This window comes from Colletes gigas, unplaced genomic scaffold (genome assembly GCF_013123115.1).
Source record: "Colletes gigas isolate AHSC1104 unplaced genomic scaffold, ASM1312311v1 Colletes_gigas_Sc00007, whole genome shotgun sequence".
NCBI lineage: Eukaryota > Metazoa > Arthropoda > Insecta > Hymenoptera > Colletidae > Colletes > Colletes gigas.
Genome location: NW_025106636.1, coordinates 3,320,035 through 3,341,313, shown reverse-complemented (window position 1 = coordinate 3,341,313; position 21,279 = coordinate 3,320,035). Strand labels below are relative to the sequence as shown.

Below are 21,279 nucleotides of genomic sequence, written 5' to 3'. Positions count from 1 at the left end.
TTAAAATATTAAGATATATTAATCATAAATATAGAGCTTCTTCGCTAGGTTAGTTTTGATTCATCAAAGATTCTAGAGTATTGTCAGAGACGAAGTATACGAGTAGATCTTTCACCTAATTTTTTTTTTCGACCCATTTTTATGGGGTCTCGAAACCCCATTATCATTTTCGTGTCATTTACAACGTTACCAACAGATTCAGAAATGAATTTTAATCCCTTCCATAGTCAACTCACATATATTTACAGTGTATCTGAATTTTTGTGAGAACTTGGCACACAATGAAATATTTTTGTCGATTGTTACAGAGAAATAGACTAGTTTCTGAAGAACGTATGTGAATGCATGTCATACTATTTACTATGTAATTAATTGTATAATAAATAACCATGATTCCCAGGTCTCATTATATAGAGCTTGCTAAGAATGGAAAACTCGCCCTATCCTCATCTCAACCACCCTCCATTGATGCGGAATTCTACTATCGTTGGATATTTTCCAAGTTCGACTGTTGTTAGAAACGAATAACATTCTGAGGAGGTTTGCAAGATGTCGCCTGCTGTTCTGTCAGCGATCCAAACGACTGTCCCGCCACAATTTTAATACCGATAGCGCCATCTACGAAGGAGACGCGACACCAATAACAGCGCGTGTTTAAGAAATCAAATTTTAAAATCATTTATTCAAATTACATTTGAACCAGAGTTGAAAACTTTTAGATTCATTCGTGAACATTCATTTATGTTTAATTTTTAAAGACATACGTAAATTAATATCTATAAGCGAACGTTTTAAACTAAATCTAGTTTTAGAATGAATCTGAAAATTTTATTTGTTAGTCATGAATAAACTTTATCCAACTCTGATATGAACCAAGGCAAACTATAATATCCGGAGATTTTTTAAGTATTACAATTGCAGTAATTTTGTACCCTACTGCCCTAATCCCAAGATTTTTAAGTTCAATTTTCAAAAACTTTTAACACTTGTAGAAATTGGAATATTTTCTGCTAGGACAGGTAATACTTGAAATACTTTCATAGGCTGTTACAATATATAAGACATATTTATATAATTCTTTAGACACGATTGTCTTTCCTGTATTAATTTTTAGTGATAGATGTATGCATTACTCGTGGACTCGACAGTCGCAAACGAAGCGATTCTTCGGGCCATGAACTCATCAGTTTGTTGAATCTTTGATCATCGCGAACGGTCCGACCATAGATATTTTTAGTATTCATGATTACATTTGTAAATAACGCGCGGTCTGATATGCTGGACAAACGCAGGTAAGTAGAAAAGCCTAAATCGAGCGAGACACTTGGCAGAAAATTAGAGAGTCGAGAAAAGAAACGTAACAAGTGCGAAGGTTCCGTGATGTCCACGTTCGTATTAACAGAAAGTACCGTAAATTATCGCAAGAAACGGAAATTATACTAAATTAAATTTAATATAAAAAGCAATAAATTTTAATCAAAAATGTTCTCTCATTAAATTTGTTGAACTTTACAGACATAATCGATCAGCTATTTAATTTTTAAGAGAACGAACGATTTCCAATATTTGTTATTATAATACAAACAACTATTTCTTTTCCTGTTAATACGGAAATAATTTATTTGTGTAATTTATTCCTGGTTTCACTGCTGTAAATGCATTTGTGTCCTTGAACACAATACACCACGGCGTGTTTAGCATTTTCATTCTTTTTTCATCGACAATGACATTTTTCCAACGAAACGTCGGACAAACGATAGATTTATGGGACTCGCGTGAAAATGATCCGGTTCAAGCTGTATCAATATTCGTCGGTAAATAATAATAAACGTAATCGTTTGGAAATAAACGCGTCGCGGAATAATTTGCATCGTACGTCATTTTTGTTTGAAACCTTTGCCCGATTATTGTTTCGCGAAACGTTCTGCACGATTAATGTCGTTTATTAAAAAGACTCGAGGATTCTTTATTAAAATCGTCGACTCGCGTCCGTGGCGAGTATTTTTGCCAACGAAGGCCATTTTTTTTTCTTTTTCTCGTCTTCGTGTTCGAAATAGAGGCGCTTCGCAGGTTTGTACTTTCTATTTTTACTTAATTTACATGGGTAATCTAAATATGCCACCGCATCGATGCTAAGTTGATAATTGTTTCGTATCACCAATCACCCTACGACGAAACGCTCGCCGCAGACGCGGTTGTTTCCATTTCATTTTCCCCCCCCCGAGATTACGATATTTGGTTACCCAATTATTTAGTCTCGTTCAGACTTTTCTTTTTTACAAATCTCAACTTACAAAATTGGTATGTTTTTATTATTAAAGATATCACGTAATGTAAAAACATAAGGATCATAAAAAAAAAATTATTTTTGGTTTCGGGGCTCAATTATAATCATTTTTGGTCAATAGACATACCCTCGAAATCCTACCCATTTTCGAGAAAAAAATTCGAGAAGGTGTAAAATTTCTCGACGAAATTAAAAAATTTCAAATCGTTCTGGAAAAATTATATTTAGTTACAGGGGTCAATTACAAGCATTTTTGGTCAATAGATATACCCTCGAAATCCTACCCACTATCGAGAAAAAAATTCGAGACGATGTGAAATTTTTAGACGAAATTGAAAAATTTCAAATCATACTAAAAAAATTATATTTAGTTACAGGGGTCAATTACAAGTATTTTTGGTGGATACACGTACCCTCGAAATCTTACGCACTTTCGAGAAAAAAATTCAGGAATGGGGACAAATTCGACAAAATTAAAAAATTTCAAATCATTCTGGAAAAATTATTTTCTGTTACAGGGGTCAATTACACTCATTTTTGGTGAATACAGATACCTCCGAAATCTTACGCATTTTCTAGAAAAAAATTCAGTAGAGGTAGAACTTTAAACGTTAATAACTTTTTAACGAAGCCTCCATCAACAAATTGATATTCTTGATTTTCTACTTATTTTGGCCTCTAGAATCCCCCATTAAATTTTTTCCCACGGGTGGCCGAACACCCTGTATATAAACAAGGTCTTCGTAGTTCAAGGTTTCTATTCGAAAGTTTGCCTTATTTTACTTATTCTTGGTAGAATTTTTTCTTCTATCAACTGCGTCACTACGCGAATAAAAGTGTATTTTATTTTGCACAACTTCGACGACCTTCAAATTCCGTAAAACATTACGGTGGAAAATAATTTTCGAAATATTTCGATGCTTTAAAATATTCTGATACTTTGACGTCGTTGAGAGCGGTAAAAACATTCTGAAATATCGAGCCAATGCATTTTTTATCGCGACTTTTGTTCCAACTGGCCTAAAACGTCGAGCGTGTCAAGAAAATACAAAAAGCTATCGAGTTTTTCGAGCGAACGTATTACCGGGCACGAACGACGTTGGAATGCACGATACATCGTTATCCAAGAACACAAAATGTCCTTGTAATTTGTAGCATGCACACCACGCTCGTTGTAAATTATATCCTTTTGTTGATAACTTTTTCTAGTAGCTCGCATATGTAGTTTCACGGGCTTGCATTGTTCTTGTTCAATTTTGGTAATGAAACAAGTTGCCGATATGTCTTTACAGATAACAAAGTATCGTTATAGAGATCCGCGATGTACTCGACAGCATTTCGTGAAAGGTTTTTCATGTCTAGAAACCGTTTCGAAGCCTGAATAATAACGGTAGTAGAACCTGTATGAGAGATATAGTTCTCTGTAACAGTTATACAGAATTTTTCGAAACTATTTCAAGGACCAATAAATGTTCACTAATTCAGAATCGTGCATAAAATTATATTGCAATTAAACGAAACTGTTAATTCGCGTTATTAGGTATTTCCAAATTAATTTGATAAAAAATATTTTCAATATGAAACAATGAATATTTTAAATTTGTTATTAACAGTTTAAGATATTATTGCACAGCATAATAAAATTGAGTAACAAACAGTATATTGAAAAACTGAAGCTATATTAACTAAAGCTATTCATAGTTTATTTGCTCAAACGATAACTATGTAGAGCAGGTATTGTTTAATGTATAAAGTACATGTAAAATACACATTTACATATATAGATATTTTTTAATATATACTAATAACGATGAAATATGTTAATATTAATAGTAACGATAAATAAAATAAAAGAACTTGTTTTTATTTTTTTTCAAATTTAGATCAAACAGAGAAGTAGAAGGATCCGAATAAAGCAGCTAATAACATTCCAATGTTATTTATTGGAAACAATGACTCTATACGTATGGGGAAAATATTTGAGGTGTAACTACTTTAGCAAAAGTATACTTTAAAGACAGAATCGATAAAAGTTGACACAAAACTATGATGCAACAAGTTTGTACTTGGGTTTTACCAATACAAACATAGAGCGAACTCGTATAAAGAATGTTCGTTACTTTGAAAAGTGCCATTTCGTTTAATTTTGCCCGCGTTTCGGACGCTTTTGCGACCTTTTGAAATAGCTTCCGGGATAGGAAACGGCCAGCAGGAAGCCAGCGAGTGCTCGAACCATAAAAGAACGAGCAATTTGATCGTTGAATTGGCGATGATCTGTGTGTTTGCCGAACCCAGTGACCGTTTGGAAGAAGCACCGACACGACGCATGCGTTTGCAACCTGGACGAATGTATCGGCGAGTCCGCGAAGTGGAGGGAGGCCCGAGCACGTGTGAAACAGCTGTAGATTTAATCAGTGTATAGAGCAGGTACGAGACGACGCATCAATCGGTAAGCCTCTCCTTCCCAAGGATCCTCGTCGTCGAACTTTAAGCTCCGCGAACGCGATGAAAAGTGAAATTCGAACAGAGAAAGCAAGTGACACCAGTGGACACAACGACGTTTCCGCTCCGATTCGAATTCTACGTTTGTTCGCGCGACAGTCGTCGATCTTTCGATACTACTTCGACGATCGAGCCATCGGGCAGATGACATCGAAAACGAGACGCGAAACGCGGAAACTGATACCGCGAATAGCGAACAGGACGATCACGTGTGCCAAATCGTTCTCACGTGGACGACCATCAGCCGACCGACGAGCGATTCCTCGTCGTGAAAAGATCGTTCGCGACATCCGCTAATTGCCTCGTAGAGGTTTCGCTAATTGTCGGGTTGTTCGACTGACAGTGAATTCAAACGACGGTTAATGGAACGCTGGTTGCATAATGGACGAAACCGATGCTCGGACCCAGAACCGACTGCATCCTATGTCAATGTCAAATTCGTATTCGGGTGTTTCGTAATTCCTGGTACAAATCTGGGTCAGGTAGATTTCATGCAAGTGAGTCGTTCTGGTGAAAAGTCAATTTAAATATCGGTCAGACGCAAATGTAATTTACTAACAAATGATATTTACGAGTTCTGTAACTTCAAATGTACGATCTAAGGAAACGGACATTTTCTTATTAAGTATACGTGTACTCGACTGATATTCAAATTGAATATTTTCAGCCATAGAATCTACTAGACCCAATTTGTATCATGAATTGTTTTATTAATTATCAAAGACCTCGTATATGCCACGTTCGCGTTTGTCGTTACAGGACTCCGATTGGCGCGATGTGCTAGAAAAGGGAATACGGGGTCGACAAAACACTTTTTCGGACGAAGCATGATCGAATTCAACTTGAAGAAGCTGCTCAAGAGCAGAGTACCTGTTCTAAAATGGCTACCCCTCTACAAAACGCGCGACGCATTGGGTGACCTAGTTGCGGGCCTGACAGTGGGCCTGACCTTGATACCGCAGGTACTTTCCAAGGCACATAATTTTATCACCGCGTGCTGTTGCACTGACAATTTGATAGAGCTGTCTCGATCGAATAATTCTAACCCAGAGCCTCGATTACTCAAACTAATTAGGAGACACGATGCTCGAACGATCGATTCTGAGCAGTTTCTCATCCAAGGATCATTCATAATGATCAGTCCTTGTTTTTTAATCTTCCTCATCTACCACCTGATATATCTTTCTTAAGCGTTAATGTATAAACTTAAAACCAGAGAAGGTATAATTTAAAAGTCAAGAGTTAGACCCTCGTTTACGAGTTACGATCTGATGTTGATTCGACGAGAAACGTGGTCTAATCACGAGATACTGTATCTAATTGTGGCTACTTTAATTACAGGCGATCGCGTACGCCGGATTGGCCGGACTGACGCCTCAGTATGGACTTTACAGCGCGTTCGCGGGCAGTTTCGTTTACATTGTTTTTGGTACATGCCGAGAAGTCAATATTGGACCGACCGCGTTGATCTCTCTATTGACATACACATACGCAAGGTGAGAGACTGAACCAGCGAGAAATTGATATTTGGATACGACCGGGTGTGAGCACAGTGATCTAAAACGTCAAAAAGTTGATCAGATTAAAATTAAATACTTTTCTAAAAATACCTTATACAGAGAGTATAATAGCGATCGAGTTTACCTAAATTTTCAGATACATGACACACGGCCATAAGGATAATAATAACGTTATTCATCCCTTATTTGATCTCAAGAGTCACAAAGGGTTTAACAGTTTCGTAATCAAGTTTCCCCTACTTCTTAACTATCAGCTTTCTTATAGTTTGAAGCATTACTTGACAATAGCGTAACTTGTCCCAAACATGTCCCAAAAATAGAATTTTGGCCAGCTTTTCGGTGTTACGGAACACTGTGCGCGTTCCTCGAAGTTGCGCCCGCGAACGAGTGATTTTAATCGCTTAATGCGACAGCTGAATTCAGTCGTATCCATGATTACCAGCAATTGGGACGACGGCCAATGTAATTTAATTGAGGCTGAAAGGATGCTGTTATCCCTTGACGTGATTATCGCGAGAGCGCGCTGCGCCAATCCGAGCAATTGCTAGCTTGCACCGAAACCTTTCATTAGTCTCTCTCTCTCTCTCTCTCTCTCTCAACAAAGTTCAAAGTCCTGCAACTGGAAGACTTCTGTTTCGACTCCACTCGTGTACTGATTTATAATGAATCTTCAGTGTCATTTACGGATTCTAGATCTTTGTAATTCCAGAAAACTGTATCCAAGTTTCGAGGGTAAAGAGTTCGACGGTGAACAACAAAAACCTTAACTCTTATTCGAATGTACCTGTTATACATATAGAACCTGTAACTGAAATAAAACCGAAAAATAATTATAGAGCTGAAATGTTCACTGTTTCGAGAACATAATTGTCTTCAACCCCTAAAACAGTATGGTTACGCTTACTTTTATCGTTCGAATCCTGTTTTCTAGAGGCAATCCAGAGTACGCGGTGCTCCTGTGCTTCCTATCAGGCTGCGTAACGATCATCTTCGGGATACTCCGGTTAGGATTCCTAGTAGAGTTCGTGTCCATTCCGGTGGTATCTGGGTTCACGTCAGCGGCCAGTGTGATCATCGCCTGCAGTCAAATAAAAAGTCTGTTAGGCCTGAAGATACGCGGGGAAAGTTTCGTGGAGATTTGGAAGGAGCTGGCGAACAACATTAGCCAGACCAGGATACCCGATCTGATCTTGTCGTGCTGTTGCATTTTAGTTCTCCTGACCCTGAAGGTAATTCACCGTGGACGTTTAACGCGAACATAACTAATTGCCGGTAAAAAAAAAAGACGCTATGAACGCGTAAAAGAAATCGTGGATGTAGTGGGTCTCGTTCATGCAGCCTTGTCGTATTTCCTTATTCTTTCAGAAACTGAAAGACCTCAAGGTCTCGAACGAAATTTTAAAAAAGTCCATCTGGTTTCTGGGAACCGGTAGAAATGCTCTCGTTGTCATTCTGTGCGCAGTGGTTTCTTACGTCTATGAGAACCAAGGTGGAGCGCCGTTCATCCTCACGGGGCACATCGACGCCGGACTACCGTCCGTTGGGCCGCCATCGTTCTCAAGAATAGCTGGAAACAGAACAGAAACGTTCGTAGACATGTGCAAGAACTTGGGCACCGGCATCGTGATCGTTCCTTTGATATCGATAATCGGGAACATCGCTATCGCCAAAGCGTTCTGTAAGTTAGAGCTGGTCGAGTATTCCAACGCTTGGATGTACATTTAGAACATTAAACGTGTACTTTGAACTAAAGTGTTTAAAACGATATGTATTAATATAAATACATGAACAGTCTAAAAAATAATCTCAAGGATAGTGACCGGAATTTAGGATCATTGGAAGATTTCCACTTCCAGCAGAAGAACGATCCCAAGTATAGAGCTTGGATGTTTCATGTGCAAAAGGTTGTAGGTCTAAGCGTTCGAATACTTTCGTTAGCCACTGTACGCCTCTCGTAGGGAACTAATTAGTGATTTTGTTAAGCGCGGGGCCAATTTCTCGACGCTACCCAAGAAATGTTGACCCTGGGCTTGTGCAACGTGGTCGGTTCGTTTTTTCGTTCGATGCCGGTCACCGGTTCCTTCTCAAGGAGCGCTGTGAACAACGCGTCCGGAGTAAGGACGCCTCTGGGCGGCGTGTACACAGGTAAACGACGTCTTTCGTAACTCCAACTATTACAGAATTACGTAAAACAGAAACTCAACGCAAAGTTAATCTCGCGCCGTAGGTATTCTAGTCATTCTCGCTCTAAGTTTGCTTACTCCATATTTTTACTACATCCCGAGAGCGACGCTTAGCTCGGTGATAATTAGCGCAGTGATATTCATGGTCGAGGTCAAGATTATACAACCGATCTGGAAATGCAGCAGTGAGTAGAATTGATCGAACATAATGAAAATAATTAACGTTCGGTATGGCTCCTGATTGTACCGGTTATTACGAAAGTGGCTTAAGTAATATATTTCCCGCATCGAGATACACGAACGTTTCCGTTTCGCTGTGTTAAAAAATACGATAATTCTTTCCTCGTTCACGCTCGGAGAAAAAAAAACTTGGCAAAAATTCTTAATAATGAAATATAGTTGATACGACACGGTACTGAATGAAAATCTCGGTTATTTTGGCTTCGTGACCAAGGCGACTTTCATAGTAATCGGCTCAATTATTTAAACGATAATGAATCTGTTTAATTTACGATATATCGTTCCAGAACGCGACTTGATTCCAACGTTCACGACGTTCTTCGCGTGCTTGTTCGCTGGAGTCGAGTTGGGGATTTTAATAGGGGTGACCATTGATCTGGCTATATTAATTTATTTCAACGCCAGGCCGACAATATATATCGAATACAGAAATGTAAATACATAACAATGACCGACGAAGGCTTAGAGATTGTAATCGTTAAAAATATCCTATTATTTGTTGTTACCACAGACTCCCACGTCAAGTTACACTCTCGTGCGTCCCAGCGCTGGGCTGCTATTCCCAGCGGTAGATTACCTGAGGATATACTTAATAGAGCACTTGGCCAATGACCACAAGCTGCTGAAAACCTTTAAGAACTCGAAAGTCGTCGTCTTAGATTGCAAGCACATCGATAAAATTGATTTTACTGCGGCGCAAGTACGTGCAAACACCTATAATATCAAATTTTTATCTGGATTTTACGCCCTTCCGTGGACAGAGAACAATTTGCAACCTAAACGCAATGGTTTTTATAATTCACGAAAAATGATACAACGCTCGAGGACGTAAAATCCAGGATTCGAACGGCGTTTCGTCGTTTTCGCTCGTGTTCTTTCACTTGCGACGTATTTCCAGGGATTGAACATGGTGATGAGAGACTTTAAGGAAAAGAATCATCGCTTGATCATGCTACGACCGTCCAAAGAAATCCTGCGAAGCGTTCAATCGCTTTGCGAGGAAACGATCAAAGTGGTCAATAACGACATCGAGCTCGTGGCTGCATTGAAAAAACTTAGCACGGGCAAACGAACTCAAACCATCAGCACGGAAGTCATAGACATGTCGAGTTTGAAAGCTAACGACGGAACAAGGGACGAGCTCACGTGCACGAAACTGTGAAACGATCGTTGCATTTAACAGAATCAGGAAATTAATCGAACGTTCGGATTATATCGAGGATCAAGGAGAATTCCTACGGGTTACTTTGCATTTTTTTTTTTTTTGTCTTATTTCATTTTTTTTCTTCAATACATATCGAAAATCGAGTTATAGGACTATCAACGATGTCGTATAAAATCGTAATGAACATTAACACCTATTTACGATCTATTTATGAACTGTATGATAATTCGTACGATTTTGTAACTTTTTTTTAAAGATATACCGAACCGACCATGCAATGATGTAGTTCATAAGAAAATTACTTGCTTTATTCCTATTTAAGAGTCTATCGACGCGTGCAATTCTCGTTACGAACGAAGGAATAATACTGGTGTTTATAAATGCATATCAGAATATGTTGTATAGTGTATATAACATCTACCAAGTACAGCAAGTTTACGTTTTATTTTGTAAAAACTTGTAAGTTCTCGAAAAATAAACTATATGATATTTCTTAACAATATAAGTAATATTTAAACAAAAATAAATTATCACGCTCGAATGTACGACCGTTATATAAAACGTTTGGCCTCCAAATCAGTCGAGGAACGATAACAAAAAAGAGAAAAAAAGAAATCGAAGTAAAGAAAATTTGCGTGCCGGTATCGCGTTATAAAAAATTAATTTTCAAATTTCTATGACTCGTCAGTATTCAAATCATAATTATAACGATACAGCTACAAGTATTGCGCGAGCTTCCGCTTAATTTTCATTTAGAGAGAAAAGAAAAAAGAAACATTCCCGTAAACGCGAACTAAACCCTAAATTGTCGTAATACTTTCAATCGTAGGAACTTAAAAGAAATGCGATTTTTACACGGCGCGAAATTTATCTCGGAAGCAGCGCTCTTTTATTATTATTATATTACTATTATTATTATTAAAAGTACGCATAGAATCCAAATAACGAGTAACACAGATTTCTAGTGAATGCGGATATTATAAACATCTGAAGAGAATCTAGAAAATAGACTCGCTACTTTCACACTGTTACGAGAGGAAAACGAAACGCGCTAACGCGTAATACTTCCGATAAATGGCAGTTATTATACGGTAAACTTCTTTTAAAGCTTCATTCAACTTTTGACAATCTATGTTTAACGATGCGAAACATTTAGTGCGTAGCACGTGAAAATGTATATGTCCTAAGTAGATCAATTAAAAAACTGACTTTTACGGATATACGTACACACATATAAATATATATATATATGTATATATATACTACATTATAAAGGTAACGATGATAGAAACGTATGAGATATCGTAAAGTGAACGTGCAACGATTTTGTGCTGTGTAATTGCAATAATCTTATCTTGGACACGAGAAATATGTAATTGTTGCTCGTTACTGTTATTGTTGCCTTTACTGGTCTATCGTTCTGCGTACGCCGCGGCTCACGGTTGCCCTGGACGCGAGCTCCTTCGGTGATGCGTGATGGTAAGTCGCATTTTTATGAAACTGAGGTGCGTGGTAATGTTGGGAATTCCCAGTGTGCATGTAAGACACGGGCTTCGCGATCGAGCGCAAAGATGGATTCTGAACGGTATCGATCTTCCGCGAATAATTCACTCCGTAGTACATGCATTCCCGCGGCGATACCATCGGCGGTGTACATTCAGGATCGTTTTTGGATACGTTATCCTTTCTGTTCCCGAACTCCTGATTGTTTTGGAACGCTGAACAGGCGTCCGGCATTCTTTGGTAATTGGCGGCGGTCGCGGCGTGCGGTGTATACTTTTGGTTCACTTGCATGTGTATGCTAGGGGGGCCATTCCTCGCGACGGGGTCCATTGTGACCGCGTACGAAATTGGTACCATTACTTGGCCGTTTTGGGAACAATTCTGATACTCGTTCGTCGCGGCGCCTCGGTAACGATTGTTCTTCGTGTGAACGTCCATGGTGTTTTCTTTCATCCTGACGTTGCTCGACTTGCAACCTTGCATGTTCCCGGGGACGTTAACGGGACAATTTATCGAATCTGACAGAGCGTTCGATGGCAATACTTGGTTGGGATACGTGTTGCAGTTGGTATATGGTGTATTTTGAAACAGAGGAGCGGGATACTGTATCAGCGGATTCCAGCTCTGCATGCATTCCGGCGGTACGTAAAACAGCGGATGCTGCAGGTAACCCGTTTGCGGAATGTTATTGAAATCCGTGCTGCATACGTGCCTGCAGTTCTGAACTTGCATGTTCAGGGGATGCGTAGAATTCATCACGTTTCCGAAGAGTAACATGTCCAGAACCGGTACGTTCCACTGATTATGTTGATTGGTTGCGGGATGATTATGATAACCAGGCGATGGTTGCGAAGAAGTCTGGGTGTTGTGCATGAGAACGTTGGAAGGTTCGTTTTGCATGATGTTTTGATTCGCCACGGTGTAAAAGCTGTTTGGAATTAATGCATTGTGAGAGACGATTGTACTGTCGGGTGTTTTCCTTGGTACCGTTTGCATGTTACTGTATTGATTTAAGTACACCGGAGACAAATTTTGATAGGGTGAACCATTTCCTATTGAAATAGCCGGATTACAATTGTTGTGTGGCGATATATTTTGAGGAGAGACGTGCGACGTCTGATCTGATTTGTGTTGGATCGCATCTACCAGATATAAATCCCTTTCGGAATTCTGAATGTTGCCAGACGTATTACTATATTGAGCATTATTACTATGATGAAAATAACTCTTATTTTGTACGTTTTGATGATTCTCCATTTCTTGAGCATTAAACGGAAATTGTAAGTTGGAGTAAAATGAATTTGTTGGAATTACATCTTGCTGAATGGAATGATCGGTATAGGATGTTGTAGGATGAATTGCGACATTCATTTCTTGAACGTTGTCTGAAAATTTCACCGATTTTGTTTCGGAGTTACTAGCACTTGTTTTATTATTGCTATTATTATTACTAGCATCTTGTTCAGTCTTCGCGAATTGTACTTCAGTTCCATTACAAGAAGCTTGCAATACCTGTGGTTCTTGCGATGTATGAGTAGATGTATTTATAGTAGTAGAATCTTTGGTACTGTTTGAACAAGAATTCAATGACTTTACAGACTGTACAGTATTTACAGTGCTTGAATCCGATGTATCAGTCTTGTTAATATTATTAGCACCATTAACTGTCTTATTCGGATATATAGTTATTTTTGAGTCTTCAAGTTGAGAACGCATGTTTGTGTCTACCGAAGATGTACGATTTATTTTATATTCCTTTCCTGAATTATTATCTGTAACATTCTTTTTATGATCGTCTGCTTTTTCCTTTTCATTTAGATCTTTGAAAGACGGTTGCAAGATGTCCGAAGAACGTCTATAAACGTTAGAATCTTTCTTGAATTTTTGCGTATACCCTTGGTCATCTTTCGTATATCTATCGGTAGTAGTCTTTAAATGAGATAAATTCTGATAACTTCTTTTGCTTGATATAGATCTCGTTGATTTTTGTAAACTTTTATCATTTATACCACTTTCCGAAACGTTAAAATTGTCGGAATTCTTTCCTGAAGTGCCTTGATTCGTTTGTACATTATTCACTTGTTTACTTGCAACATTCTGTTGATTTTCACATTTTTTCTTTGATACGTTTTCACTTGAATCGGATATACTAATATTATTGTTAGAACCAGAAATACTTTTAACGGAATTCTCTTCTACCGGTTTGGTTGAATTTCTTAAATAACGTTGTTGTAGGTTTATTAACGACTTATTCCTATTATATTGAACATTGTATGATTGAGAGCGTATTACTTGAACTCTGTGACACTTCTTTGTCTCATTTATTTCGCTATCTTTTTTATCTGATTCGTTTCTAGACGATGTCATGTTCGTGGTAAGAAATTTATTTTTCTCATCTAATCTTTCCACAAAGGATTTGTTTCTGCTATTACTATCGTTAAGCATAGAAAAATGTTGTTTATAAAATTGTTGCTCCTTTGTTTGTGGTCTCTTTCCCCCGTTTAATTGCCTATTATATCCGTCAACCTTACCACATTTATCAATAAATTTAGAACCGATTCCTACAGCTATCTTTTTTGAATTTGTTACAGAGGCTGAAGTTTTATTATCACTACTACACGAATTCAACAAATCATCTTTATCTTTGCTACCCTGTTTTAAAATGGTGCAAGGTTCTTTTAAAGAATTTCCTGCAAGTAAAAAGATATTTCTTTAATACAGTTTTCGTTTAGCAATGTTAAAGATAGTAACATTGCTAACATTAACAAGTTCAATTCTCACCTATTTGTTTTTTAATCTTTTGATCGCTTAATTTTTTAGCGCTAATCTTTGTAGTCGGCCTTTGTATACTTTTCTTTACTTCGGATGTAGGTTGAGTTTTGGATTTTGCATTATTGTTATTGTTGTCATGACACTGTTTCAAACTAACTTGACTACCTATGTCGCTATCCAACTTCGAAGAGTCAGGAATATTATGAGGTACAGTACTCCTAATTATATGAACAATGTATGTACAAGATACACAATACAACATAATATTTCTTACAACTTAAATTATTTAATTACCTACCATTCGCTATTAGGTTCGTTATATGACTTGTTTGGTTTACTTTTTTTTTCTTCGTTAAGTCTAAATTGTTCTAATTGAACTGTAACAATATTCTCAGCTAAATTTGTGCTTGTTTTCTCTTGTTCATCCACTTTTTTCATAGCCACAGACTGAGAATTTGAAATCAATGTACTAATTACATTAGCATCTTTATTCCAAGTATTCTCCATACTGTTTTCTTGTCTTTCAGATTCAGAAAAACCAACTGTTAATGTTGGATGATGTGTAGTTTTATTTATACTAGTACCACTATCATCTAAATTTTTGTTTGTAATAAGATCATTCTTTTGTAGCTCTGGACTGTTTGTAATACTGACTGTTGAAACAACTTTAATGATTTTTTTTGTTCCTTCATTTATTTTACTTTCAAGTGGATTATTTACTGATTCTTTTCCAACTGGAATTGTTTTGGTGCTATAATACAAAGACAAATACAAAATATTAGAAAACAAACTTATAGATAGTTCTCTTTCTAATATTTTATGTTTTCTTTGGTTATGAAAGATTCTATTGTAAATTAATAGATTTTATTACTAAAATTATGCTTCCATTTCCATGAGAAATAACACTTTAACAATATTTAACAACATATCTACGACTAATGATAATGAAGTACATTTGTCACTTAAGCGTATATAAAATTTTATTAAAATATTTATAATAAAAGGAATAGATGTTAAAATAATAATGTCAAATAATATAGGGATAGATAGAGAGAAATAAACCAAAACATGTAAAACAGAATCAAACGTACTGGCCTGATAACTGAGAATTACTTTTCAGCCACTGCAAATTATGCATCTTGCCAATTATGGCCATCTGCTCTATATTGTTTGGTTTTCTTAAATCTTTATCAGTGGAATCCATTTTACCTATTACAAATGTTGTTACTTAAACTAAGTATACTTTTTGATACAACGTAACTGCTTAATGGTACTCTGAACAAAAATCAAATTAGAGGGTTACATGCTTAACAAAGTTCAAAGAGTATAAGGATGTTGGGTAAAATATTACATTGATTACAATTAAATACAATCAACTTCATCCCTAAACATAAAATGATAAGATAATATTAGAAATTTAAAAGGGAATAATTATCGTTAACTCTTTGAGTAGTTAACAAATTATGAACAAAATGCAATGAAAATAACAATTACTTAATTCTTTTAACAGAATTCATGGACCCTTTTTGTGCAATGTTTCTCAGAATAATGTTCTTAAATCTTGGTTAAATCAATATTTTTCAATTAGTATTGAAAATCCCAACTTGCTCGTATCAAATAAGGTGAAAACCTTAGAACTAACTATTTTATTCTATAGATTTGTCTTATTCATGGAAAAAGATCAAATTTTATACTCATATTTTATTAATATGTAATTTCTTTGTCATCTTTTGCCTGAAGTTCTTCTGCTTGAACATGCAAATATCATGTTACATCACCAGAAACAAACAGTGTATCCAATTTAGAAATAAAATTGCTTTTCATATATATTAATACTTTATCGCTATCTTCTGTTACAGAAACTGCTGATAACATCATCAAAGTTTACGGTAATGTCAGCTAATATTCTCTTACGTATATCTAAGCATACTTCTCGATTTCTTTATTTGTCTTTTATGCAATGTAAATGGCAAACTTTGAGGAAATGCATATTCCTTTTAATTTTATGTTTGCAAGACATAGTGACAAGTTGAGGACACTGAGTCGAAAGATTTATGTTAATCTAACTACCTAACCAACTAACAGTTATCATAATGCCAAAGTATCAAAAAGATCAGGTTAATATTTTTTGCACATAATGTATGGAACGAAAATAAATGTTTAAAATTTCTACGTGAAAATTCGCACACCAGATATTTATCTACGATCCTCTTGGAGTCTTTGGACCACAGGTTAAGAACCATTGACTTAAGCCAACTAACATATCTTTAATACACATAGTGTTTAATTAACACAAGGACTCAAAACAATTACAATAAAGTACGTTCACGATGTAAGTAATACTGGATGAATGCGACGTAAAATTGTGCGTAGCATTTAGTTCAACAATGATTATATAGTTATATATAAGATCGATAATTTATCTAGTTACCGTACATTTAAATTTCTGATGGTGACGCAAATGTTAAACCGGGATCTTTCGCAGAAACAAGTTTTTCTCTTTCGATACACAGAAATTAGAAACAATGCCCGACCATCGTAAAGGTCGCCATAATACTGACTGACAGTAGAATGCGCAAATGCAAACGGAAGAAAATTCTTCAAATTAAACTAAATAAAATTAATTTTCACGCACCTTATTTATACGTTGGACATTATTTGGAGGATTTTTAAGCACAATGAACTAAACACCGATCAACCGAGGATATACTGTTTTACGTCTGTGGCACGTTTATGAAATTTAAACAACGCACCCTTTAATGATCATTTTGAAATGCTGCGTACTTATTGGTTGTTACTCGACGAAGCTGCCTGAACCGGGTTCGTCGTTCGTCCGTTCTAAATTACCGACTGCACTGCAGAATTGCAGTCCCTCTATTGACAAACTTGCGAACTGCACTTTCCCTCGAATTGTCTCAAACGAAATGCCGGTTCCTAAGGTCAGTTTATGGTGAGATCGTGTACGGCGCGTATATTGGTTCTTCCTTCTTGTTGAAGATAAAGTTACGCGTCGTATCGTCGACTTTCGTTCGCAACTTTTGCGTACACGAATTATTAAAAGTACGGTACAGTGTAACGTTTGTAACAGGTTATGCCAGCCGACGTGTGTGATCGATATTTCCGCAAAGAAACTGACACGTAGGAATGAAAGTCTTCAAGATAATTTTGATGGTATGTCCTGTAATCTATAATAGTATACACTTGAACGAACATTTGTTATCGTATTTTTACTGTCAAATAATTATCTCTTTTGCAAGAACCGTTTAATGCTAGAAATTAATTACAATATAAATAGGTATAAAATATCATTGTCCGTTTGATAGCTTAATGCTTTTTTAATGCGTACGTACACGATAGCTATCAATGAGATGGGTCAAGTAGCTATTGTTCTTTAATAAAGTTAATCGACATAAACGGCGTTTGAAGGATATTGAGAAATATCGTGCTCTAATAGACGAAATGTCCAATGATTCGTAAAACAACAAAAAGGCACCTTCGCTCTCTGTAGCCTTAAACGCCGATGAAATTATTATAGAACTTGTGCGTTTATATTATGCAATTGCGATACGAAGGCTAATGTATTACTAATTTGTATTTAAATGATAATTTTTGTCGCGCCAAATAGGTTTTAAACGACAGAAAACAATTTTAACGATAGTTACGAAATAATTGGTTTTTGTGAGATTATAATTTTTGCGTTTGGGACGTTGTCCCGCCTATTTGAATTATAATTTATTCAACGATTATTCTTCTTCACGCGAAAAGAACGATAAACCTGTTTTCGTCCACAATCTGTATTATTAAACGTTTTTGAATCCACGAGGCGTTAAGATTATTTGTATAAATTCGTATTGAATTTATATTGTTCGCGACCCGGGCAAAAAGTATGAAGGCTAGCAGCGACTTTTCCTCACCGACGTGAGATAAATTTCGCGTTCGGTCCGCGTATATAAGCGGCTAAAAGGCTTTGGTCACTTTCAGTTCTTTACTGTAACGTGAAACGTGAATACCGTAAATTTATACAGGTGTACTTATTGTTTCTTCTTTTATTTATCAATTCATGGACTGACGAACTGAAAATACGTACGCGTGGGCAACCGTTGCGCTACGGTGAAAGTTGAACTTTCACAGGTAAAAATATTTTTTTGCGCTTTTAATCGGCGAAAATGTTCTTAATCAATAAAGCGAATTTTTTCAAAATTACATGTACTTCTATCGTTAAAAAGTTGAGGGTGTTTTGTAACGAAAATTATCGCAGTATTAAATTTTATATTCTTTTTGGAGGTACTTGATATAAAATGGCCTTCGAAATGATAGATCGAAGGAAGTGGCGATCGAAAGGTAGCCAGTTCAATAAATTTGTTAGAAAACGAATACCGATTGTTGACTGGTTGCCAAAATATAATTCCGACAAATTTTTAAATGATGCTATCGCTGGCATTACCGTCGGACTTACTGTTATGCCCCAAGGACTTGCTTATGCGACACTGGCTGGATTAGAACCGCAGGTGGAAAATGTTCTATAAAAAATTCTTAATTTAAAATTTTTTGTTACATCGTTGCGTACGATTTGCAAAAGTAGAAAATTACATTAAATACCTAAAATACAATATAACGCACTTTACAGTACGGTCTCTATTCCGCGTTTATGGGGGCCATGGTGTATATAATATTTGGATCGTGTAAAGATATCACGATTGGACCAACTGCACTTATGGCACTCATGACTCACGAATATGTTCAAGGTAGAAATGCGGATTTTGCAATATTGCTTACATTTTTGTGTGGTTGCTTGCAATTGTTAATGGCTTCTCTACGTTTAGGTAATATATTGCGTGTTTGTTTAAATTTCATGGTAAATAATTTATTTTTAAATAGCTATTTACCTGAGTAAAATTATTTCACAGGAGTATTAATAGATTTTATATCAATACCGGTTACAGTCGGTTTTACTTCTGCAACGTCTGTCATAATTGTAGTTTCTCAACTCAAGGGCCTTTTGGGATTAAAGATCTCTTCTCAAGGATTCTTAGATACTTTAACAAAGGTGTTTGGTAACATTCATAGGATTAGCGTATGGGATACAGGGATGAGTTTCTCTTGCATTGCTATTTTACTAATGTTTAGGGTAATGTATACACATATAATTCTTTTTTAGTTGCAGTTTAGTTAATTATAGCATTAGAATGTATTGTATTAATTGTCTAGAAAATGAAAGATATCAAATTTGCCTCCAATGGTGAAAAATCAAACAAATACCAGAGGATATTAAAGAAAATGATATGGTTAATATCAACAGCACGAAATGCTATCATTGTTATTGTTTGTTCTGCTATTGCCTATAAGTTCAACTCTGTTGAATCTGGTTCTCCATTCATTCTTACCGGTCCAGTCAGATCCGGTCTTCCACCTATAGGTTTACCTCCATTTTATACGCAAGTTAAGAACGAAACTCTAAGTTTCACTGAAATGTGTTCAGAATTAGGTGCGTCCATAGCATTAGTACCCATAATTGGGGTTCTTGGAAACGTAGCAATTGCAAAAGCTTTTGCAAACGGTGGCAAAGTAGATGCCACTCAAGAACTAATTACGTTAGGAATTTGTAATGTTCTTGGGTCTTGCGCAAGTGCAATGCCAGTTACTGGTTCTTTTAGCAGGTCTGCTGTGAATCATGCAAGTGGTGTAAAAACACCAATGGGTGGTTTGTACACAGGAATATTAATATTACTATCATTGAGCCTGCTTACACCATATTTTTTCTTTATACCAAAAGGTAAACATAATTACTGTTTCCCTTATGTGTACATAGCGCATTGAAATCATGTATATTTACATGTTTGTATTCTCTCTGTAGCTTCTCTGTCAGCAGTTATTATCTGTGCAGTAATATATATGATTGAATATCAAGTTGTAAAGCTCATATGGAGAACCAGTAAAAAAGATTTGATTCCAATGTCCGTCACATTTTTATTCTGTCTTGGTATCGGTGTGGAATATGGAATCTTGTTAGGTGTTGGAACAAATCTTATATTTTTATTATATCCTTCTGCGCGTCCAACAATACATGTTGATAAGTGTACGGTAAGTAGTAAATTAAATTGTTTGTGTGTAATATATATCTTTGAATAAATGTGCCTTTTTTTTTGCATATTTTAGACTATTTCTGGGGCCGATTATCTTTCAGTAACGCCAGGAAATAGTCTTTATTTCCCTGCTGTAGATTTTATTAAAAAATCCGTTGGCAATGCTGGAATAAAACAAGGCTCGAGTCAAGTTCCAGTTGTAGTTGATTGTAGATATATATTGGGGGCAGATTTTACCGCTGCTAAAGTAAATATTTCAATTTCGATGATGTTCGAGAGATACACGCAATAATTATATCATATTTTTGCATTATAGGGAATAGCGACGTTAATAGACGAATTTAATAATCGAAAACAAGGTCTTTATTTTTATAATCCGCGATCAGACGTTATCGCAGTACTGAAAGGTGCATGCGGAGAAGAGTTTCAATACATTTCCACCCAAGAGGAATTATCGTACTTGTTATCGACGCATCAAGGTTATTATCTAAATAAAATTTTATTCTATGCATGCTTTAATTTTTTCAATTATTTCTTCATTTTCAGACAAAACGTCGCAACAACTTTTAGAAATAACACGTGACAAATCTCACGAGCCTTTAATGCTAGGAAATGGAAATCGAAATGGACGTTCGTGCCATGAACTTAGCGAAGTTACAACCACACTGTTGCACGCAACAGCTAGTTAGGAAAATGGGAGACAATTTCATCACGATTTAAAGGTTCTGTTCCGATCTTTTCAAACTCTTGCACTCTTAGTTCGAGTTAAGACTTTGACAAGAATTTTTCAAGTATTTGCTATATTTTATTGCAGTTGTTCGTATCAACTGAAGATTTTATTTTTGCATTTTATTTAAGTAGATATATTGTTATAGAATTTCATTCAGTACTTTTCAGTATTAAGTAACTTAATATCTGTAACGTTGAGGATCAATATTTATTGAGCATGAGTTACTAGAAAAATCATTAGTCACATAATACAGTTATGAGTGTGTAATACATGACAGCTTTTATATCAATTGAA

At 36.2% G+C, this 21,279-nt stretch overlaps 3 protein-coding genes across 11 annotated transcripts; 2 read left to right on the top strand and 1 right to left on the bottom strand.

Annotated features, from left to right (window-relative positions):
* The first annotated feature begins 1,760 nt into the window (after positions 1-1,760).
* Positions 1,761-10,471, top strand: LOC122396477 (sodium-independent sulfate anion transporter-like). Of its 4 annotated transcripts, none has more exons than XM_043394932.1 (11): positions 1,761-2,070; positions 4,171-5,254; positions 5,549-5,751; positions 6,131-6,285; positions 7,241-7,538; positions 7,675-7,987; positions 8,293-8,454; positions 8,537-8,677; positions 9,020-9,165; positions 9,244-9,432; positions 9,631-10,471. In XM_043394932.1, exons 2-11 carry the CDS (start codon positions 5,152-5,154, stop codon positions 9,892-9,894), a joined length of 1,974 nt encoding a protein of 657 aa, XP_043250867.1. In that variant the 5' UTR covers positions 1,761-2,070; positions 4,171-5,151; the 3' UTR covers positions 9,895-10,471. The 4 variants fall into 4 exon arrangements, with proteins under 4 accessions (XP_043250867.1, XP_043250869.1, XP_043250868.1 ...); XM_043394934.1 differs by having other exon boundaries at positions 1,762-2,070; positions 4,171-4,714; XM_043394933.1 differs by having other exon boundaries at positions 1,762-2,070; positions 4,171-4,736.
* On the bottom strand, positions 6,271-16,937 carry LOC122396473 (signal transducer and activator of transcription B-like). 5 transcript variants are annotated; one of them, XM_043394919.1, is made up of 5 exons: positions 16,808-16,890; positions 15,264-15,381; positions 14,471-14,923; positions 14,182-14,390; positions 10,758-14,090 (listed from the first exon to the last, which is right to left on the bottom strand). In XM_043394919.1, exons 2-5 carry the CDS (start codon positions 15,374-15,376, stop codon positions 11,302-11,304), a joined length of 3,564 nt encoding a protein of 1,187 aa, XP_043250854.1. In that variant the 5' UTR covers positions 15,377-15,381; positions 16,808-16,890; the 3' UTR covers positions 10,758-11,301. The 5 variants fall into 5 exon arrangements, 3 of the variants coding, with proteins under 3 accessions (XP_043250854.1, XP_043250853.1, XP_043250855.1); XM_043394918.1 differs by lacking the exon at positions 16,808-16,890 and adding an exon at positions 16,609-16,786; XM_043394920.1 differs by lacking the exon at positions 16,808-16,890 and adding an exon at positions 16,362-16,599.
* Positions 16,938-16,958: 21 nt separating this feature from the next.
* LOC122396478 (sodium-independent sulfate anion transporter-like) lies at positions 16,959-21,135 on the top strand. Of its 2 annotated transcripts, none has more exons than XM_043394937.1 (9): positions 16,959-17,343; positions 18,457-18,680; positions 18,800-18,995; positions 19,080-19,300; positions 19,381-19,945; positions 20,027-20,253; positions 20,329-20,502; positions 20,572-20,734; positions 20,802-21,135. In XM_043394937.1, the coding sequence occupies exons 2-9, from the start codon at positions 18,471-18,473 to the stop codon at positions 20,942-20,944; spliced, it is 1,899 nt and encodes a 632-aa protein (XP_043250872.1). In that variant the 5' UTR covers positions 16,959-17,343; positions 18,457-18,470; the 3' UTR covers positions 20,945-21,135. The 2 variants fall into 2 exon arrangements, with proteins under 2 accessions (XP_043250872.1, XP_043250871.1); XM_043394936.1 differs by lacking the exon at positions 16,959-17,343 and adding an exon at positions 18,096-18,303 and having other exon boundaries at positions 20,802-21,131.
* Positions 21,136-21,279: the final 144 nt, after the last annotated feature.